The 15,935-nt window shown below is 44.3% G+C and overlaps 1 protein-coding gene across 1 annotated transcript; it reads right to left on the minus strand.

Moving 5' to 3' along the window:
• Positions 1 to 768: 768 nt before the first annotated feature.
• On the minus strand, positions 769 to 15,919 carry dcst1 (DC-STAMP domain containing 1). The gene is made up of 16 exons (XM_072393379.1): positions 15,880 to 15,919; positions 15,686 to 15,796; positions 15,032 to 15,106; positions 14,831 to 14,959; positions 13,997 to 14,136; positions 13,135 to 13,309; positions 12,043 to 12,186; positions 10,696 to 10,817; positions 10,455 to 10,612; positions 10,274 to 10,373; positions 10,083 to 10,178; positions 8,368 to 8,494; positions 8,071 to 8,187; positions 7,594 to 7,736; positions 2,871 to 2,975; positions 769 to 873 (listed from the first exon to the last, which is right to left on the minus strand). The coding sequence occupies exons 1-16, from the start codon at positions 15,917 to 15,919 to the stop codon at positions 778 to 780; spliced, it is 1,878 nt and encodes a 625-aa protein (XP_072249480.1). The 3' UTR covers positions 769 to 777.
• Between the last annotated feature and the right edge of the window lie 16 nt (positions 15,920 to 15,935).

Genomic DNA, 15,935 nt, shown 5'->3' on the forward strand with positions numbered 1-15,935 from the left:
GCGACTTAAACACGTTTCAGAGCTGAAAATAAGTGAAACAACACACCCTGGTGCAAGGAAAAGGCTGTTTTCTCGGGTATTTAAGAGATCTTGAACCCATTTGAGATTATCTGGTGTGTTTTTAGCCCTGAACTCTGACTTACAGACATATAAAAATAGCTCGTCCTGAGGATCTGCGACGACCGATGTTGCTTTGGTAAGAAAGTGGCAGCTTGTCCTTCTCTCTCAGGGGAATAATTCGTCTAATTACACTGTCACCACATCGGTTCTGCTTTAAATAGATTAATCAATCATGAAGTTTGTAAAATAAAAGCTTATTTTGAAGGAATAGATCAGCAGGAGCTCTTTCACACTGGAAAAGACGAACATCTGCCTGTGTTTTCAATCGAAAAAGGTTTGAATCGGTACTCTTATTATGTGAAATGACTCAGTATCTCTGTGGTTTACGAACTCTCTCAGACGGTCTGAAGTGATGGAGTTTCAGCACCATCTCGGGGTAGATGTTCCCTGGTCGTACCTGAGAGGACACGGCAGTTCCTGGAGGTGTAGCTCCTGCTCTGAGCATCTTAACACTGTTTCCTGCATCTGTTTTTAGCTTCACAGCATTAAAAAGAGGACTGTTTGTCTTAAGTTCCACTGCTAAGCATCAGGAGCAGCAGACCGTGGATTTAAGAGCTCAAATAAATGTTTCTTTAGTGGTAAATTTCAGCTCCAACAGGCTGAAAGTCAAAGGGACTGAACAGGAGGAGCTGATTGGACCACAGGATTCGGAGGTCTCTAACTGCAGGCGTAGCGCGTCTCCTCTGTGGCCGACACTTCCTGGTTGTGATGTAGGAAAAGGCGACGCCCCCACCTGCTCAGACGCTGGAACACCTGCAGACGGACGGCGGGAAACAAACGCCACGTGATGTTCGGCTCATTGGAAACACTTTAAAATGCATTAAAGAGGAAACTAAAGGAAACGCAAACAGGTTTTAAACTGCCTTTAAACATCAGATTAGTGTCACTTTAGGTTTGTTCTGTTTTAAGTTAAAAAAACCAACTTGTTGAACTGCTGAGATCTAACAGCAGAGATCATGTTTCTCCAGTTTTAGCTTCTCTTCATTGGCTCCCTGTTAGATTCAGAATAGAATCTAAGGTTCTTCTCCTCACATATAAAGCTCTTAATGACCGAGCTCCATCACATCTTAAAGATCTCACAGTTGGATATTTCCCCAACAGAGCACTTTGCTCTCAGGCTGCAGGTTTCCTTGTGGTTCCCAGAGTTTCTAAAAGCAGAATGTGAGGCAGAGCCTTCAGTTATCAGGCCCCTAAAAGCAGAATGTGAGGCAGAGCCTTCAGTTATCAGGCCCCTAAAAGCAGAATGGGAGGCAGAGCCTTCAGTTATCAGGCCCCTAAAAGCAGAATGGGAGGCAGAGCCTTCAGTTATCAGGCCCCTAAAAGCAGAATGGGAGGTAGAGCCTTCAGTTATCAGGCCCCTAAAAGCAGAATGGGAGGCAGAGCCTTCAGTTATCAGGCCCCTAAAAGCAGAATGGGAGGCAGAGCCTTCAGTTATCAGGCCCCTAAAAGCAGAATGGGAGGCAGAGCCTTCAGTTATCAGGCCCCTAAAAGCAGAATGGGAGGCAGAGCCTTCAGTTATCAGGCCCCTAAAAGCAGAATGGGAGGCAGAGCCTTCAGTTATCAGGCCCCTAAAAGCAGAATGGGAGGCAGAGCCTTCAGTTATCAGGCCCCTAAAAGCAGAATGGGAGGCAGAGCCTTCAGTTATCAGGCCCCTAAAAGCAGAATGGGAGGCAGAGCCTTCAGTTATCAGGCCCCTCTCTGTGGAACCAGCTGCCAGTTTGGCTTCAGGAAGCAGACACCCTCTCTACCTTTAAGATCAGGCTGAAACTTTCCTTTCTGATAAAGCTTATAGTTAGGGATGGCTCAGGTGAGCCTGAAACATCCCATAGTTCTGCTGCTATAGGCCCAGCCTGCTGGGGGAGCTCCCATGATGCACCTCTCCTCCCTCCATGTACAGATGACATCATTGCTGTCATTAACTTGTGTTTCTCTCTCTCAGCAGGTGTCTCTGGCCTGGTGTTACGCTGCTTGTTGTCCCCTCTTTCCTGTCCTCTCAGCCCCAGCTGGTCCAGGCAGATGGACCCTTCCTGGTTCTGGTTCTGATGGAGGTTTCTTCCTGTTAAAAGGAGTTTTTTTCTCTCCACAGTCGCCTCCTGCAGCTCAGGACGGGGATTGGATCAGAGAGAAGTTTCTAGTTAGGCTACTTTTCTTTAATTAGTTCTATATGAACTGGACTAATTTGGACTGAATTGGATTTTAATTGGACTGAATCTTTGAAGCGCCTGAAATTACATTTGCTGTGATTTGTCGCTTTATAAATAAAACTGAACTGAATAAAATTGATAATTATTTTTAAGTGGAACACCGGATCTTACATTAGAGTTTCAGGATTTGATTCAGTTTTTAAAGCTTTAAATGGCTCCAGTTCCACTGAGATGTTTAATTTTCAGGCTAAAAACCAGAATGATGGAGTTTTCAGTGCTTATTCTTAAACTATGGAATTTATTTGAATTTTTCCTCTTTTTATTCTGTTTTTATTTTGACTTTGTTGTTTGTTTTCAGACTTTGAGCAGCTGGGGTTCTTATGAATGTAATAATATGAATAAACCTGACCTTGGACACATTTATAAAAATAAAAAGCTTGTTCTTCTTTCTTGACTCTTTCATGTACCATAACTTTCTTATGGTACATGAACAGCTTCCTGAGTGTGTTTTTAAGTTATTTCTATCAGAGTTTGGCTGGTTGGGATCTGGACCTGGATTCAAATGAGAACATGAGAGAAATGACAGGAAGTCAAAGAGCCGCTCACCGTCCTGCTCCGCCGTCCTCGGCTGATGATGCGTTTCCTGTCAGCGGAGGCGATGCGTGTGTGGAGCTGCAGGTTGTAGAGAAACAAGACTCGCTTCTTCTCCCTCTGACAGAAAAACAGACACAGATTCACTCTGAAAGGATCGCTGTGAAGAACAAAAGCCAAAGTAAAGAAAAGGAGATCGTTAAGGAAGCGTCGGAGCTCCTTTCTCTCCTGAAGGACGGTCCGGTGTTTCCTAAAGGAGATCCTTAAGGAAGCATCGGAGCTCCTTTCTCTCATGAAGGACGGTCCGGTGTTTCCTAAAGGAGATCCTTAAGGAAGCGTCGGAGCTCCTTTCTCTCATGAAGGACGGTCCGGTGTTTCCTAAAGGAGATCCTTAAGGAAGCGTCGGAGCTCCTTTCTCTCCTGAAGGACGGTCCGGTGTTTCCTAAAGGAGATCCTTAAGGAAGCATCGGAGCTCCTTTCTCTCATGAAGGACGGTCCGGTGTTTCCTAAAGGAGATCCTTAAGGAAGCGTCGGAGCTCCTTTCTCTCCTGAAGGACGGTCCGGTGTTTCCTAAAGGAGATCCTTAAGGAAGCGTCGGAGCTCCTTTCTCTCATGAAGGACGGTCCGGTGTTTCCTAAAGGAGATCCTTAAGGAAGCCTCGGAGCTCCTTTCTCTCAGGAAGGACGGTCCGGTGTTTCCTAAAGGAGATCCTTAAGGAAGCGTCGGAGCTCCTTTCTCTCAGGAAGGACGGTCCGGTGTTTCCTAAAGGAGATCCTTAAGGAAGCGTCGGAGCTCCTTTCTCTCATGAAGGACGGTCCGGTGTTTCCTAAAGGAGATCCTTAAGGAAGCGTCGGAGCTCCTTTCTCTCAGGAAGGACGGTCCGGTGTTTCCTAAAGGAGATCCTTAAGGAAGCGTCGGAGCTCCTTTCTCTCAGGAAGGACGGTCCGGTGTTTCCTAAAGGAGATCCTTAAGGAAGCGTCGGAGCTCCTTTCTCTCCTGAAGGACGGTCCGGTGTTTCCTAAAGGAGATCCTTAAGGAAGCGTCGGAGCTCCTTTCTCTCATGAAGGACGGTCCGGTGTTTCCTAAAGGAGATCCTTAAGGAAGCGTCGGAGCTCCTTTCCTTAGTATTTGGAGGATTCAGAGAGCTCTGATTTTGGCTGCTTCTCACATACTTCCAGCTCATTTCACTCAGTCAGAAGGTTCCTGAGTAAATCTGAGCCCAAGGAAACTGGGAACAACAGAATCCAACACTGAGGACCGAAAACTACACAAACAAAGAGGTGTTTTCATCACTGGCAGAAGCTGTGGTTTTGGCAGACATTTAAAAATCACAGCCAACAAGAACTGAAGGAGGAAAAGGTTCATGAGCTCTGAGCTACAGATGGAGCATATGAACTGCTGCCTCATATCATAACCTCTAACAGCCAGATCGCCGAATCAGCTCACAAACTGAGAGCAAACGGAGGGAACGACTCTTAATTACCTGCTGTGGCAGAGTTGTGTGAAGTGGAATAAAGGTATCCTGTCAGCTCTTTGCTGTTTATTTGCTGCTTTTTCCTGGGTTCGTGCAGCCATGGAGGATATCACTGCTAATGATGAGTTTTATTCACAGAAATGTTTCTCCACATGAAAATCTAAACTTCTCTGAGCTCTAAATGTTAGTTGGATGCTTGTGTTGATGTGTCTGTATGTTGTTGTTTCTCTTCCACTTCATGGAGCCCAACAGAGAGATCAGCAGACCTTCCTTTATCACAGACTCTGTTCACATCTCATCACTTTGTGAATGTAAAATTATTCTGGAGCTACACTGACTTTGATTAGTTTCAGAGATCAAATGTTGCTGCTGTTTTCTAAATCAACAGATGAGGAAGTCTGTTCTGAGGTGCTCAGAAACGGTCATTTCCAGGATCAGCAGGAATCAGGAGATCCTTCATCAGCTTTAATGTGAGAACCAGTGAAGATTTTCACAGCAAATACCGCTTTGAAGGAGTGAACAAAGTGTTTTCTGTTGTCTTCATTTCAGTGTTTGTGTGAAATCTGACGGAGAAAATGTCAAACTGATGTGAGGGTATAACTGAGGCAGTTTTCCTGTAACAGCACAAAGTTCAGAGTTCATGTTCAGAGCAGAAAATATTTGACTTTCTTCAATAAAACAGCTTCATCGCAGAGAAATGAGTCCAGTTTTCTTTGAATTTTTCTTTCCTCCGTCTCTCAGAAAGATTTGATCCACATGCTTCAGATGATTAGTTTTTATTCTGTGAGCTCTGTTGTTCTGACCTTTCTTCTTTAACAGTAAAGAAACATTTTCTGCAGCCGATAAAAACAAAACCAGAACAAACAGCAGGGAAACTAACATGTTTAACATGAAGACAATAAAAGGCAGAGAGAAGAGCAGAAAGGACCTGCTGGGAATGTTTTATTCTCTTCATCCTCAACCAAGAGGATGAAAAGTTGAGTGAAAACAGGAGACCAAAAACACCTGAGGACATCGAGTCCAAAGACAAGAAAGAAGAATCCAACAGAATCTAAAAGTGAAAACTAAAACAGAAAAGAAGGAATGAAGCTCAAAGAAAAGAAAAGAGGAAAACAGAACAGAGACTAAAGCTCCCGTGAACAGAAAAAAGTGATTTTTTTTTATGATTTCACCTTTAAAATGACATATTTAACCATTAATTTACAAAAACTAAACTATTTTAACTGCATGATTTATCCTGGAAGCTGAAGAAAAGTAGAAAAATGTGAAATCTACAGTTAAAGAAACAGGAACAAATATCAGATCATCAACTCAGAGGTTCAAAGATTCAAAGGTTTTGGTTTTAAATCTGTAAATGAACTAAATGTAAAGTCTGTTTTCTGCTGATCGTTTCCCTCCTGAAGCCCATCAGCTCTGCTGTTATAAACCTATTACATTAATCTGCTCTCAGATCAGATTTACTGCAGCTCAAACTCTGAGTGTGTGTTTGTGTAATTATGAGATTGAGCTTTTGCTTCCTCATCAGTTCAGGAGAGGAAGTGACATCACAAAGACTTGTTTATGTTTAAACTGAACAAATGCTGTGAATGTTACCTGAATTTAACCTTTATTTTCTACATTTATTTCCCGTAAAACAGGAAACAGCTGCAGAGATTCACTGAAACATGTTCAAACGTGAATATAAATGTTTTAAGGACACACTGCACACCATGCTGAGATATGCCAAGTTTTCAGCTAATAGCTCTTTGGGAATCACCTTGTTGCTGCAGAAATCCTATTTTCTGTCTGTCAAACTGTGTTTTCTTTGCTGTTTTTCATAGATGCAGCTAAAGAAATGGGAACAAATGATGTGTCTTTGTCAAACTGACTGAAGTCATTAGCTAAGCTGTTAGCGTTAGCTGCTGCTAAAGGAAGAAATAAATCAGGAAATAAACCATGAGGAGTTATTTCTCAGATGCTTCCATTTCCCTGCTCTGAAGTTCAGGCTCTGAGAGTTGGAACTGATCCTCTTTGTGGCTCAGTTCCTTCAGTCCAGTGTTGAACTGGACCAAGTTGTTAAAACAGTGGGATGAAAAGTGGCTGCTGCACATTCACAGTCTTTAGCTAACTCTGCTGGAACATTAGCCTCAGATATAGTTTATCCACTGGGCTCTTATATCCTCTGAGGCTGCTGCTGGATGGAAGATGCATGCTCCTCAGTGCAGCTGACAGCAGAACATTTCCACCAGAAGCTGGCTTCATCCGTCCAGCAGGGTGGATGTGAGTGGGCGGGGCTTAGCAGAGGAGGCGGAGCCAACTTAAGGAGTGACGTACTTTAGAAATGAAAATCAGAACGGCTCGTTAAATGAGGAACTTTCACATGAAGAGGAACTAAATAAACATCCTGAGATGAGGAAAAACTGATTTATTACTGAATAAATACCAGGGTTGTGTTTTTGGGGAGTTTTACACCTGCTGGTGACCTCAGACGCCCTGATATATGCTCCTAGGAACAGGAAGAAGGAGTTTTACACTTCAGACGCCCTGATATATGCTCCCAGGAACAGGAAGAAGGAGTTTTACACTTCAGACGCCCTGATATATGCTCCCAGGAGCAGGAAGAAGGAGTTTTACACTTCAGACGCCCTGATATCTGCTCCCAGGAACAGGAAGAAGGAGTTTTACACTTCAGACGCCCTGATATATGCTCCCAGGAGCAGGAAGAAGGAGTTTTACACTTCAGACGCCCTGATATATGCTCCCAGGAACAGGAAGAAGGAGTTTTACACTTCAGACGCCCTGATATCTGCTCCCAGGAACAGGAAGAAGGAGTTTTACACTTCAGACGCCCTGATATATGCTCCCAGGAGCAGGAAGAAGGAGTTTTACACTTCAGACGCCCTGATATCTGCTCCCAGGAGCAGGAAGAAGGAGTTTTACACTTCAGACGCCCTGATATCTGCTCCCAGGAGCAGGAAGAAGGAGTTTTACACTTCAGACGCCCTGATATATGCTCCCAGGAGCAGGAAGAAGGAGTTTTACACTTCAGACGCCCTGATATATGCTCCCAGGAGCAGGAAGAAGGAGTTTTACACTTCAGACGCCCTGATATATGCTCCCAGGAGCAGGAAGAAGGAGTTTTACACAACATTTCACCTTTTAAAACCAGAGAAACCATCACACAGCTCAAAGCATCTGTGATAGTATGAGAGTGTGTCTGTGGGTAACGTGCACATCTTTTAGGACTCCATTGTAAATGTGAGTTTATGTGTGTTATATACATACTTTGCGGTGGTAGAAGGCTGCAACGACCCGTCGGAGGCGGTTGGTGTAAACCTGAAGGCAGCTGAACAGCGCCACCAGCAGGACGCAGCAAACACAGCTCACATACACACCAGCAGAGAGGGAGGAGGGGGGAGTCATACAAGCTGAGGGGGAGGGAGGGAGGGAAAGAGTCATGTGATCAAACTGTATCAACAATCTGAGAGGAAAAGAAGAACATTTTACCTAAAAAAGGCTGAAATACAAACAGAACGGGACAAAGAAAGTTGTCCCACACACAAAAAACACTGAAGCAGTGCGTGAAAAACTAAGTGAACCCTTCCGGCTTCCAAATAGACTCTGCCAGGAGTGGTCATAACGTGAACTTCTGACAGAAATGGCCTTTCATATCTAAACATTAACGTGTAAATTTGCTTCACAGGTGCAATGTTTCAGGTGTACAGGCCCTCTGCTCACAGACGAGGAAATGTGGAGACCCACCCTGGTTGTTTGTGTTGATGTTCAGGTTTGAAGAACTGTTGAAGGCTGAAATCGTCGTCCTCAGAAGGCGGGCCATCATGGAGTCTCCGCCCACTCTGATGTCCACCTGGTGGCTACCTGCAGAGAGGGGGCGGAGTCACACACACCAACACACAGGATCCAACAGTGCATGATAAACACATCCAGTTTTGTTCTTTAAGGCTGTTTTCAGAGTTAAGCTGAATAAGAAAAGTCCCCCACAGCCGCTCGGAGAGCAGGTGACCATGATGAGGTGTGTGTCATCAGGTGTGTGTTCACCTGTCAGGTTGAAGTGGGTGACGGTGTGTCTGCTGACGATGTCCAGAACGTGGAACAGAGCAAAGTCGACCGTCAGCAGGATGAAAGACAGCAGTGAGACAGACAGCACCTGAAACACACCTGCCATCTGCACACACACACACACACACACACACACACACTGGTTTATGTGTCTTGTGGGGACTCGTAGCCGCTCACATTCATTCCTCACCTCGACCATCACAACAGAACACCGAATCCGAACCCTAACTGTGGAACCAAGACCCTAAAAATCAGTTTGTACAACTGTCCCCACATTTACAGGAAGTCCCCACCAGGTTGGGTGCAGTCAGATTATCGTCCCACAATGTCACAAAACAACTACACACACACACACACACACACACACATATATATCATATCATGCCAACCTCAGATCAAGTCTTAATCTTGAATAATCGACCACATGGGGATTCGTTGCAGGCCTTTTAAGGTCCAGCCCCCACAGTGAGTTTTTTATTTAAATAAATAAAAAATGCACACATACAGATACACATCAAGTCCCTGATGTTAGCTACAAAGAGCTTCATGGAACGGCTCCATCTACTTGAAGGCTCTTGCAAAGGCTTCTGTCCCAACTGGGTCCCTCCGTTGGTCCCAGGATTGTCGTCTAGCAGCTCCTACACCACGCCTAAGACAATCCAAACTCTGTTCATGTGTCGTCCCACGATGGTGGAATGACCTACCGAGCGCTACCAGAACAGGGGCGTCCCTGTCTATCTTCAGGAAGCTCCTGAAAACCCAGCTCTTCAGAGAGCATCTCCTATCCCAGCACTTACCTTGTACTTCCCTCCCCCCTCTATCTCTGCACTTTATCTTTCTGCTCTTCCTTCTATGCCTGCACCCTATCTCTACTCTGTCCCCTCTGACAGAGTCGGACTCCTGGGTTCCTTCTATGGAGCTTATTGTTAGCTTATTGTTAGCTTATTGTTAGCTTATTGTTAGCTTTTTATAAAGCTGTTATATCTTCATTTGTAAGTCACTTTGGATAAAAGCGTCTGATAAATACAGAAACATAAATATAAACATTAAAGGAGGCATTTGGGGCGGACTTTGGTCGGAACACCTGCTGCTTTAAGCACAGCGGCGCTCTGTCTCCACCCTGGTTCAACACCTTTGGGTCATCGGTCTGTTTCCAGGGTGGAGACAGAGTGCTTAACTCCACCCTTTTCCACTTACTGGTGTCAGTTTGTTTCGTAACTACAGGTTCAAATATTCTAAAGCTGTAAAATGACGCTTTTCTAAAAAATCTTTCTACAGTTTTTTCTGTTACTTTAATAATGTTTGAAAACCTTGGTTTGAAATGATAACATTCGGTTTTTCTTCGCCATTTGATCCCTGACCAGTGGCGTGACGCATGATGAGCTCCATGGCGAGGAGAGCGCCCCGGCCTACGCAGCAGCGAGACTAAAAGTAAAGACTTCCAGATCGCTGTCGAACGCCTTCGTGAAGTCAACGAGTTTTTCTGCAGCTCCGTATTTTCCTGATGATCCGCCGCTTTGGAAACTTGTTCTTCCGCCTGCCTGGGACCTTCCTACAGTCATTCCCTTTCTTCAGGAGCCTGACGGAGACGCTCCAGCAGGCGTTCAAAACACACATCTAACAGGATGTGGTAGTAACTCTGTTTTCAGCACAGACACTTAACACCGGCTGGATGTTTGAGTTGTTGAACGCACCACTTGTTTGAGCTCCTCGGGGTGAACTCTGGGACTCCAGGGGTTGATGAACTTGTTTTTCTCTTTGTGTTTCAGAGGCAGCAGGAAGCGCTTCCCCTAAACACAGCAGAGGAGAAGAAGATGTCAGGCTGAGCATCGCGTAGCAATGGGAGTGACGAAGATGAGGAGAACAATGATGGGAAGGACGATACCGCTCTCCTCCTGCGGGCGTCAATCTGCCTGAAGTAGGAGGTGATGTAGACGTTGTCAAAACAAATGTCCCGTCTGTAACATCTGAGGTAATTAAACGCCCTGCAGAGGAGGAGGAGGAGTGAGACAAAAGAGAAGCAAACAAGAAGGACGAGAGGGTAAAGATGAAGGCGTGAATCCTACTGGGTAAAGATGCTGATGAAGGTGAAGGACAGCAGCAGCTGCAGGACGTTCAGCAGCTGCTCCATCGTGTTCCTCAGCTTCAGGAGGGACTTCCTGACGGCCTCAGAGAACTCCTGATCCAGCAGAGCTCCGTCCAACACCGACTGCTGCTGCTGCTCCTGCAGGACGTCAGAAGAAGAGGTTTCTGAACACCGCGTTTGTCCTGAGGGGCGTGTTGGAGGACGGGCGACGCGGTTCTGACCTCCAGGACGACCTCAGTGCTGAACTCTCTGGACAGAAGGTCGACCGAGACGTTGAGCTGATCAAACAGCTGCCCGAAGTTTCCCTCCACAGGAATCTGCTCTCTGCACCACGGAGTCATCACTGATACCAGAGGAGAACGATTACAGTCCTCAGACTGAGGGAGTCGTGTTAGACTGAGTTATCACATCAGGCAGAACCAGTTCAGTCCAGTACGACCAGGTCTTTGTTTCCAAGCCACCAGCAGGTGAGGGTGATGAACTTTTACTGTCTTTCTTTTAGTTTTAGCCCCCATTAAAGCAGTTTAAAGTGTACTTCAGCATCAGACCCTGTGGTTTAATCAACTTACTTCTCTCAGTCGCCTTCAACTGGTGCAAAACTCTGCTGCTGCCCGTCTTTAACCAACACTAACAGACCTGTGCACATCACTCCTGTTCTTAACTCCCTTCACTGGCTTCCTGTCCTTTATAGAACTGATTTTAAACTTTTAATGTTTGGTTTTAAAGCTCTTAACGGCCTCACCCCATCGTATTTATCTGAGCTTTTAACTGTCTGTAACCCTGGCAGAGCTCTGAGGTCAACAAATCAACTTTTACTGGAAGTGTTCAGGTTCAAATACAAGCCCTGGGGTGCCCCCAGACTCTGGAATAAGCCCCCCCCCCCCCCGAGATGCATCTTATTTCTGACCTGGGCCTCTTTAAATCAGGGCTAAAAACCTACTTATTTCAGATGGCTTTTAATACCCAGTAGTATGGTGACACTTTTATATTATCTTATTCAATTTTGCTGTATTTTATTGCGTTTACTGTTATTTTATTGTTTTGTACTTATTCTTTTCTTTATTTATTATCTGCCGTAAAGCACTTTGGTACCGAAATGGATTGTTGTAAAGGGCTGTAGAAATAAATTACATTTACATTTACACAGATGATGATAATTAACCACTTATGACACCCAATTCCTTCAGAAACCCTTTAAATTTGCAGAGCTCGATGCATTTTCCAGGAACAAAATCAACCCATCAGTGCTTTCTGATGCGTAGTTTTCAGTAAGATAAGACACTAAATCACTTTAAAGGTGACATATTGTGTAAAAACGCCTTCTTTCTGTGTCAGGAAGCATTTCTCAGGGTGTCTGAGGTCCCTATCCCGTGCAAAACGCCCCTAAAACATGAATGAAGCCCACTGTCATCAGGTGGAGGAGGGAGGCTGTACGTCTCAAATTCAGAACCAAATGTTTCAGAAGCTGAATTAGAGGCCGAATCTCTAAACTCAACACGAATATGAGCAGAGAGACTGATAAGTGCAAATAACCTGAGGAGCATGTGACCCGTGACATCATGACTCACCTCTCATGACGTCACACAGGAAGTGGAATTTCATGGAGACACAGAGGATGTGGTTGATGATGGGAACAGGTATCGCCTCCATGCACTCCTCCCACCTGCGGCCGAACCAATCAGCACAGCGCTGCATTCCCTGAGCCACCACACCTGCACGAGCCACCATAAAGAACACCAAAGAGTCCAGGTAAAGGAAAGGCTTTTGGTTCCCAGATGGAGGAACAGACAATATTATAGACATTGGAGCTTCTGGAAGGTTCTGTCAGCTGATTCAGGCTGAAACATGAAGGAACTGAGCTGTTTACATGCTGATCCAGGCTCAGATCCTGGATCAGAACAACACCAAGATTACATAAAGTGGGTCAGACTGAAGAAGACAGAACATCCAGAACCTGTTTTATCTGAGTCCAGCTGAAGAAAGGTGTCTGACATCCAGTCTTTATGGACTTTATGCAGCTCAGAGACCTTAGAAATGTCATCAGGCTGAAAAGAAGCTGAACATCATCTGAGGAACAATGGCAGGAAACAGCTTTAAATGTTCTGATTATATGACCCAAAGGAAGCAAACGGGCCCAGAACAGAACCCTGAGGAACACCTGAAGACAAAAGTTCAGATGAAGACGTGAACTAACAAACATTTACTGAGAACCCCCCCCTCTCCCCTCACTGCCTGAGCCTGAAATCAACAAATCGGATCTATTGTATCAATTGTAGAGCCGAGGTCCAGAAGAACCAGCATCATCAGAAACTCTGAATCCAAACAAGAGAATGCAAAAAGAATTAAAGGAAAATAAGAAATAATGAAAAAGGAACAAATCATCCAACAGTCTGCAGATAGAAAAACATTTAAAAACACAAGCTGTGACGTGTAAAATCTGAAAAAGTGTTGAAGGTTCTGCTGTAAGTCAGCTGTGCTGAACTGCTTGGTACCAAAGCTCAGATTTATGGGGAAACTGCTCCAGAAGTTTCACAACAGATCGATGGATTCCTTTATGAAGGGCTTTATAAACCCAGCTGTGATGCACTTTGTATGAGTGCCTGAAGAAGTTCTGCTTATTTATTTCTGTAACCCAACACGATACGGGAGGTGTGGCTCACTGTCGCACTGCATCCTGGTCTTCACGGTGAACTGCTCCTGTGTGTCGTTCCCGCCGTCGCCGCCGGGTTTTGGCTGGAATCGGTCGTATCCGTACTGAAGAACGACTTCGTCTCTGATGTTCTGAAAGTTCCTGCTGACGTTCTGAGCCTCCGACTGAAACTCTGCTTTATCACCCTGAGGCGGAAACAGGAGACGGAGAAGTTAATGCGATTAATGCAGTTAATGCAATTAATGCAGTTAATGCTTTTAATGCAGTTAATGCTTTTAATGCAGTTAATGCTTTTAATGCAGTTAATGCTTTTAATGCAGTTAATACTTTTAATGCAGTTAATGCAGTTGATGCAGTTAATGCAGTTGATGCAGTTAATGCAATTAATGCAGTTAATGCTTTTAATGCAGTTAATGCTTTTAATGCAGTTGATGCTGTTAATGCAGTTGATGCAGTTAATGCTTTTAATGCAGTTAATGCTTTTAATGCAGTTAATTAAATTAATGCAGTTAATGCAATTAATGCAGTTAATGCAATTAATGCAGTTGATGCAGTTAATGCGGTTAATTCAATTAATGCAGTTAATGCAATTAATGCAGTTAATGCAGTTGATGCAGTTAATGCAGTTAATGCAATTTGTTTCTAAATTCAGCAGTTTTTACATTGTGTCAGCTCCAATCTGGCAACTTTTTAACAGATTATGATGAAGTTCTGGAAGGATGTCCACGGCCCACAGAGGGTGAATCCTTCTTCCGATTTCCAATAAAAAATAAATAAAATAAAATAAATTCTGTGATTGTGAAAGCAGTCTGATTGAATTGTTCCTGATGAATAAGATGACAGCCTCAGCAGGAATGGCTGCAGGTCCTCACCATCAGCTCCTCTGTGACACGTATAAACGGCATGATGGCGTGTCTCCATAGCAACCTGCTGTGATGAACCTGCAGGTCCAGGTTACAGCTCAGCGACACCGCGGCCGCCTCAATGTTTCGATGGATGTTCGAGATCGGACCTGGAACGACATGATGGGATGCAGCCATCAGTGCTGAGGCAGGAAACAGTTCATGAACGCTGCTGTTGGAGCTTTGAGCTGCAGCACAGCGACATTAAATCACTGATTCTTTGCTCAACACCTTGTTCAGTTAGTTTTAGTCTCATGTTTAACAATAAAGCCACAAAGTAAAGACCAGAAGCAAACATTTCTGTCACTTTCAACGACTTTATTAAAGAATTAAAAGGTTCCTTCTCACCAAAGATTCAGCAAAACAGTTTTAATGTAAAATCCTGATCAACAGTTCTGTAGCTTTCTGAAGCTCTTTCAGAGTTTTTCTTTGGACATTTTCTGCTTTTTCACAGAGCTTTGGGATGTCCTTCAAGAAGCCTGGAGAACTATTCCTGAAGACTCCTTAAAGAAATGACAGAAAGCTGGTCTCAGAGGGTTCAGGCTGTGTTGGAGAATAAAGGAGCTCAGAGCAGAGATTCACTTTAAAGCTGCTGAGAACTGAGAAAAAACTCTGTTTCTGCCTCAGATTCTGGGTTTATGTTCAGGTTTTATCATGTTTCAGTGAATCTCTGAAACTCAGGACTTTCACACGTTACTTTTATCTTTTATATTTACTTTTTTGTCTGAAATAATGAGTCAGAATAACTGATGATGAAATAATTCTTAAAGCAGGTCCGTACTGAATCAGTGTGTGTTTGTTTACCTTTGTAGAGAACTGACACTATCAGTATCATCAAATAGGCGCGACCACGAGAGCCGAGAATGCTGGGAAACACGAGGAGGGCTGAGCACCTGAAAGAGGAGGACAGCGCTCCACCAGCAACACAAACACCTGCAACATATACTCCTGTCAGCTCTCTGAATGATGCTGACGTGTTTCAGGGAACTGATGACGTGTTCTCACCAACAAATAAAGCTCCTGCTGCCAGCTTCAGGTCAAAGGTCAGAGGGAGGTTGTGGGCGATTCCCAGGAACAGGACTGAGGAACAGACAACATGTTCAGTCTGATCACTTTGATCTGATCCATCGTCATAAAGAACATATTTAACTGGAGATACAAACAAGCAAAGATAGATCAAAGGTGAGCACTTAAACTTGTTTAACCTGCAGAACATTTATGGAAAAATCCCGAAATTCTAAAAAAAAAAAAAAGAAAATTAAAAATAAATTGTCATCAAAAAATAAAACCACCTTAACTTAACTTAGAGTTGTAATTGCATTACAACTAGTATATTAACACTAAAAATGGTTAGATAAATAGATGTTAATTGTTAGCAGAGCAGGTTCATTTGTACCTGGACAGGTGTAAGCCCTCATTTCAGCACATTTCAGCACATTTGAGCCGTTATGTAACGAGCCGAATTATCTGTTATCACCTCCTGTTCGTAACGAAACCAGGAATGTGCAAAAAAAACATCTGAATCGCTGTGAAACTGAAGATAACTTAGAAACCTGAGGATTTTAAGGCAGGTTCCGCCGCACCGCGTTCTGGACGTTTGTGAGCTAACGGTCGCTATGTTTGGGCTCAACTCGCCTCCAGGTGTTGTCGGGAACTTACCTGCGCCGCTCGCCGCTCCAAACAGCGCTCTGAGGACCAGGTGAACCACCGGAAACTCTTCTGATTGGTTGAAGAGGAACCGGTGCACAGTCAAAATAAACCTGCGCACATCTGGAAGAAGCGGAAACAGCTGGATGAGAAAAAGCAACGGTTTGCTTAGAGAGGCAGATGAATTTTGTCAGTGGGGAGCTCACTGCTGAGAACAGACGGTCTCTGGTGGCTGGTTTCCTCCATTATCCTCTAAAAAGTC

Source organism: Leuresthes tenuis, unplaced genomic scaffold (genome assembly GCF_036924035.1).
Source record: "Leuresthes tenuis unplaced genomic scaffold, fLeuTen1.0.hap1 SCAF_10, whole genome shotgun sequence".
NCBI classification, from domain to species: Eukaryota; Metazoa; Chordata; class Actinopteri; order Atheriniformes; family Atherinopsidae; genus Leuresthes; species Leuresthes tenuis.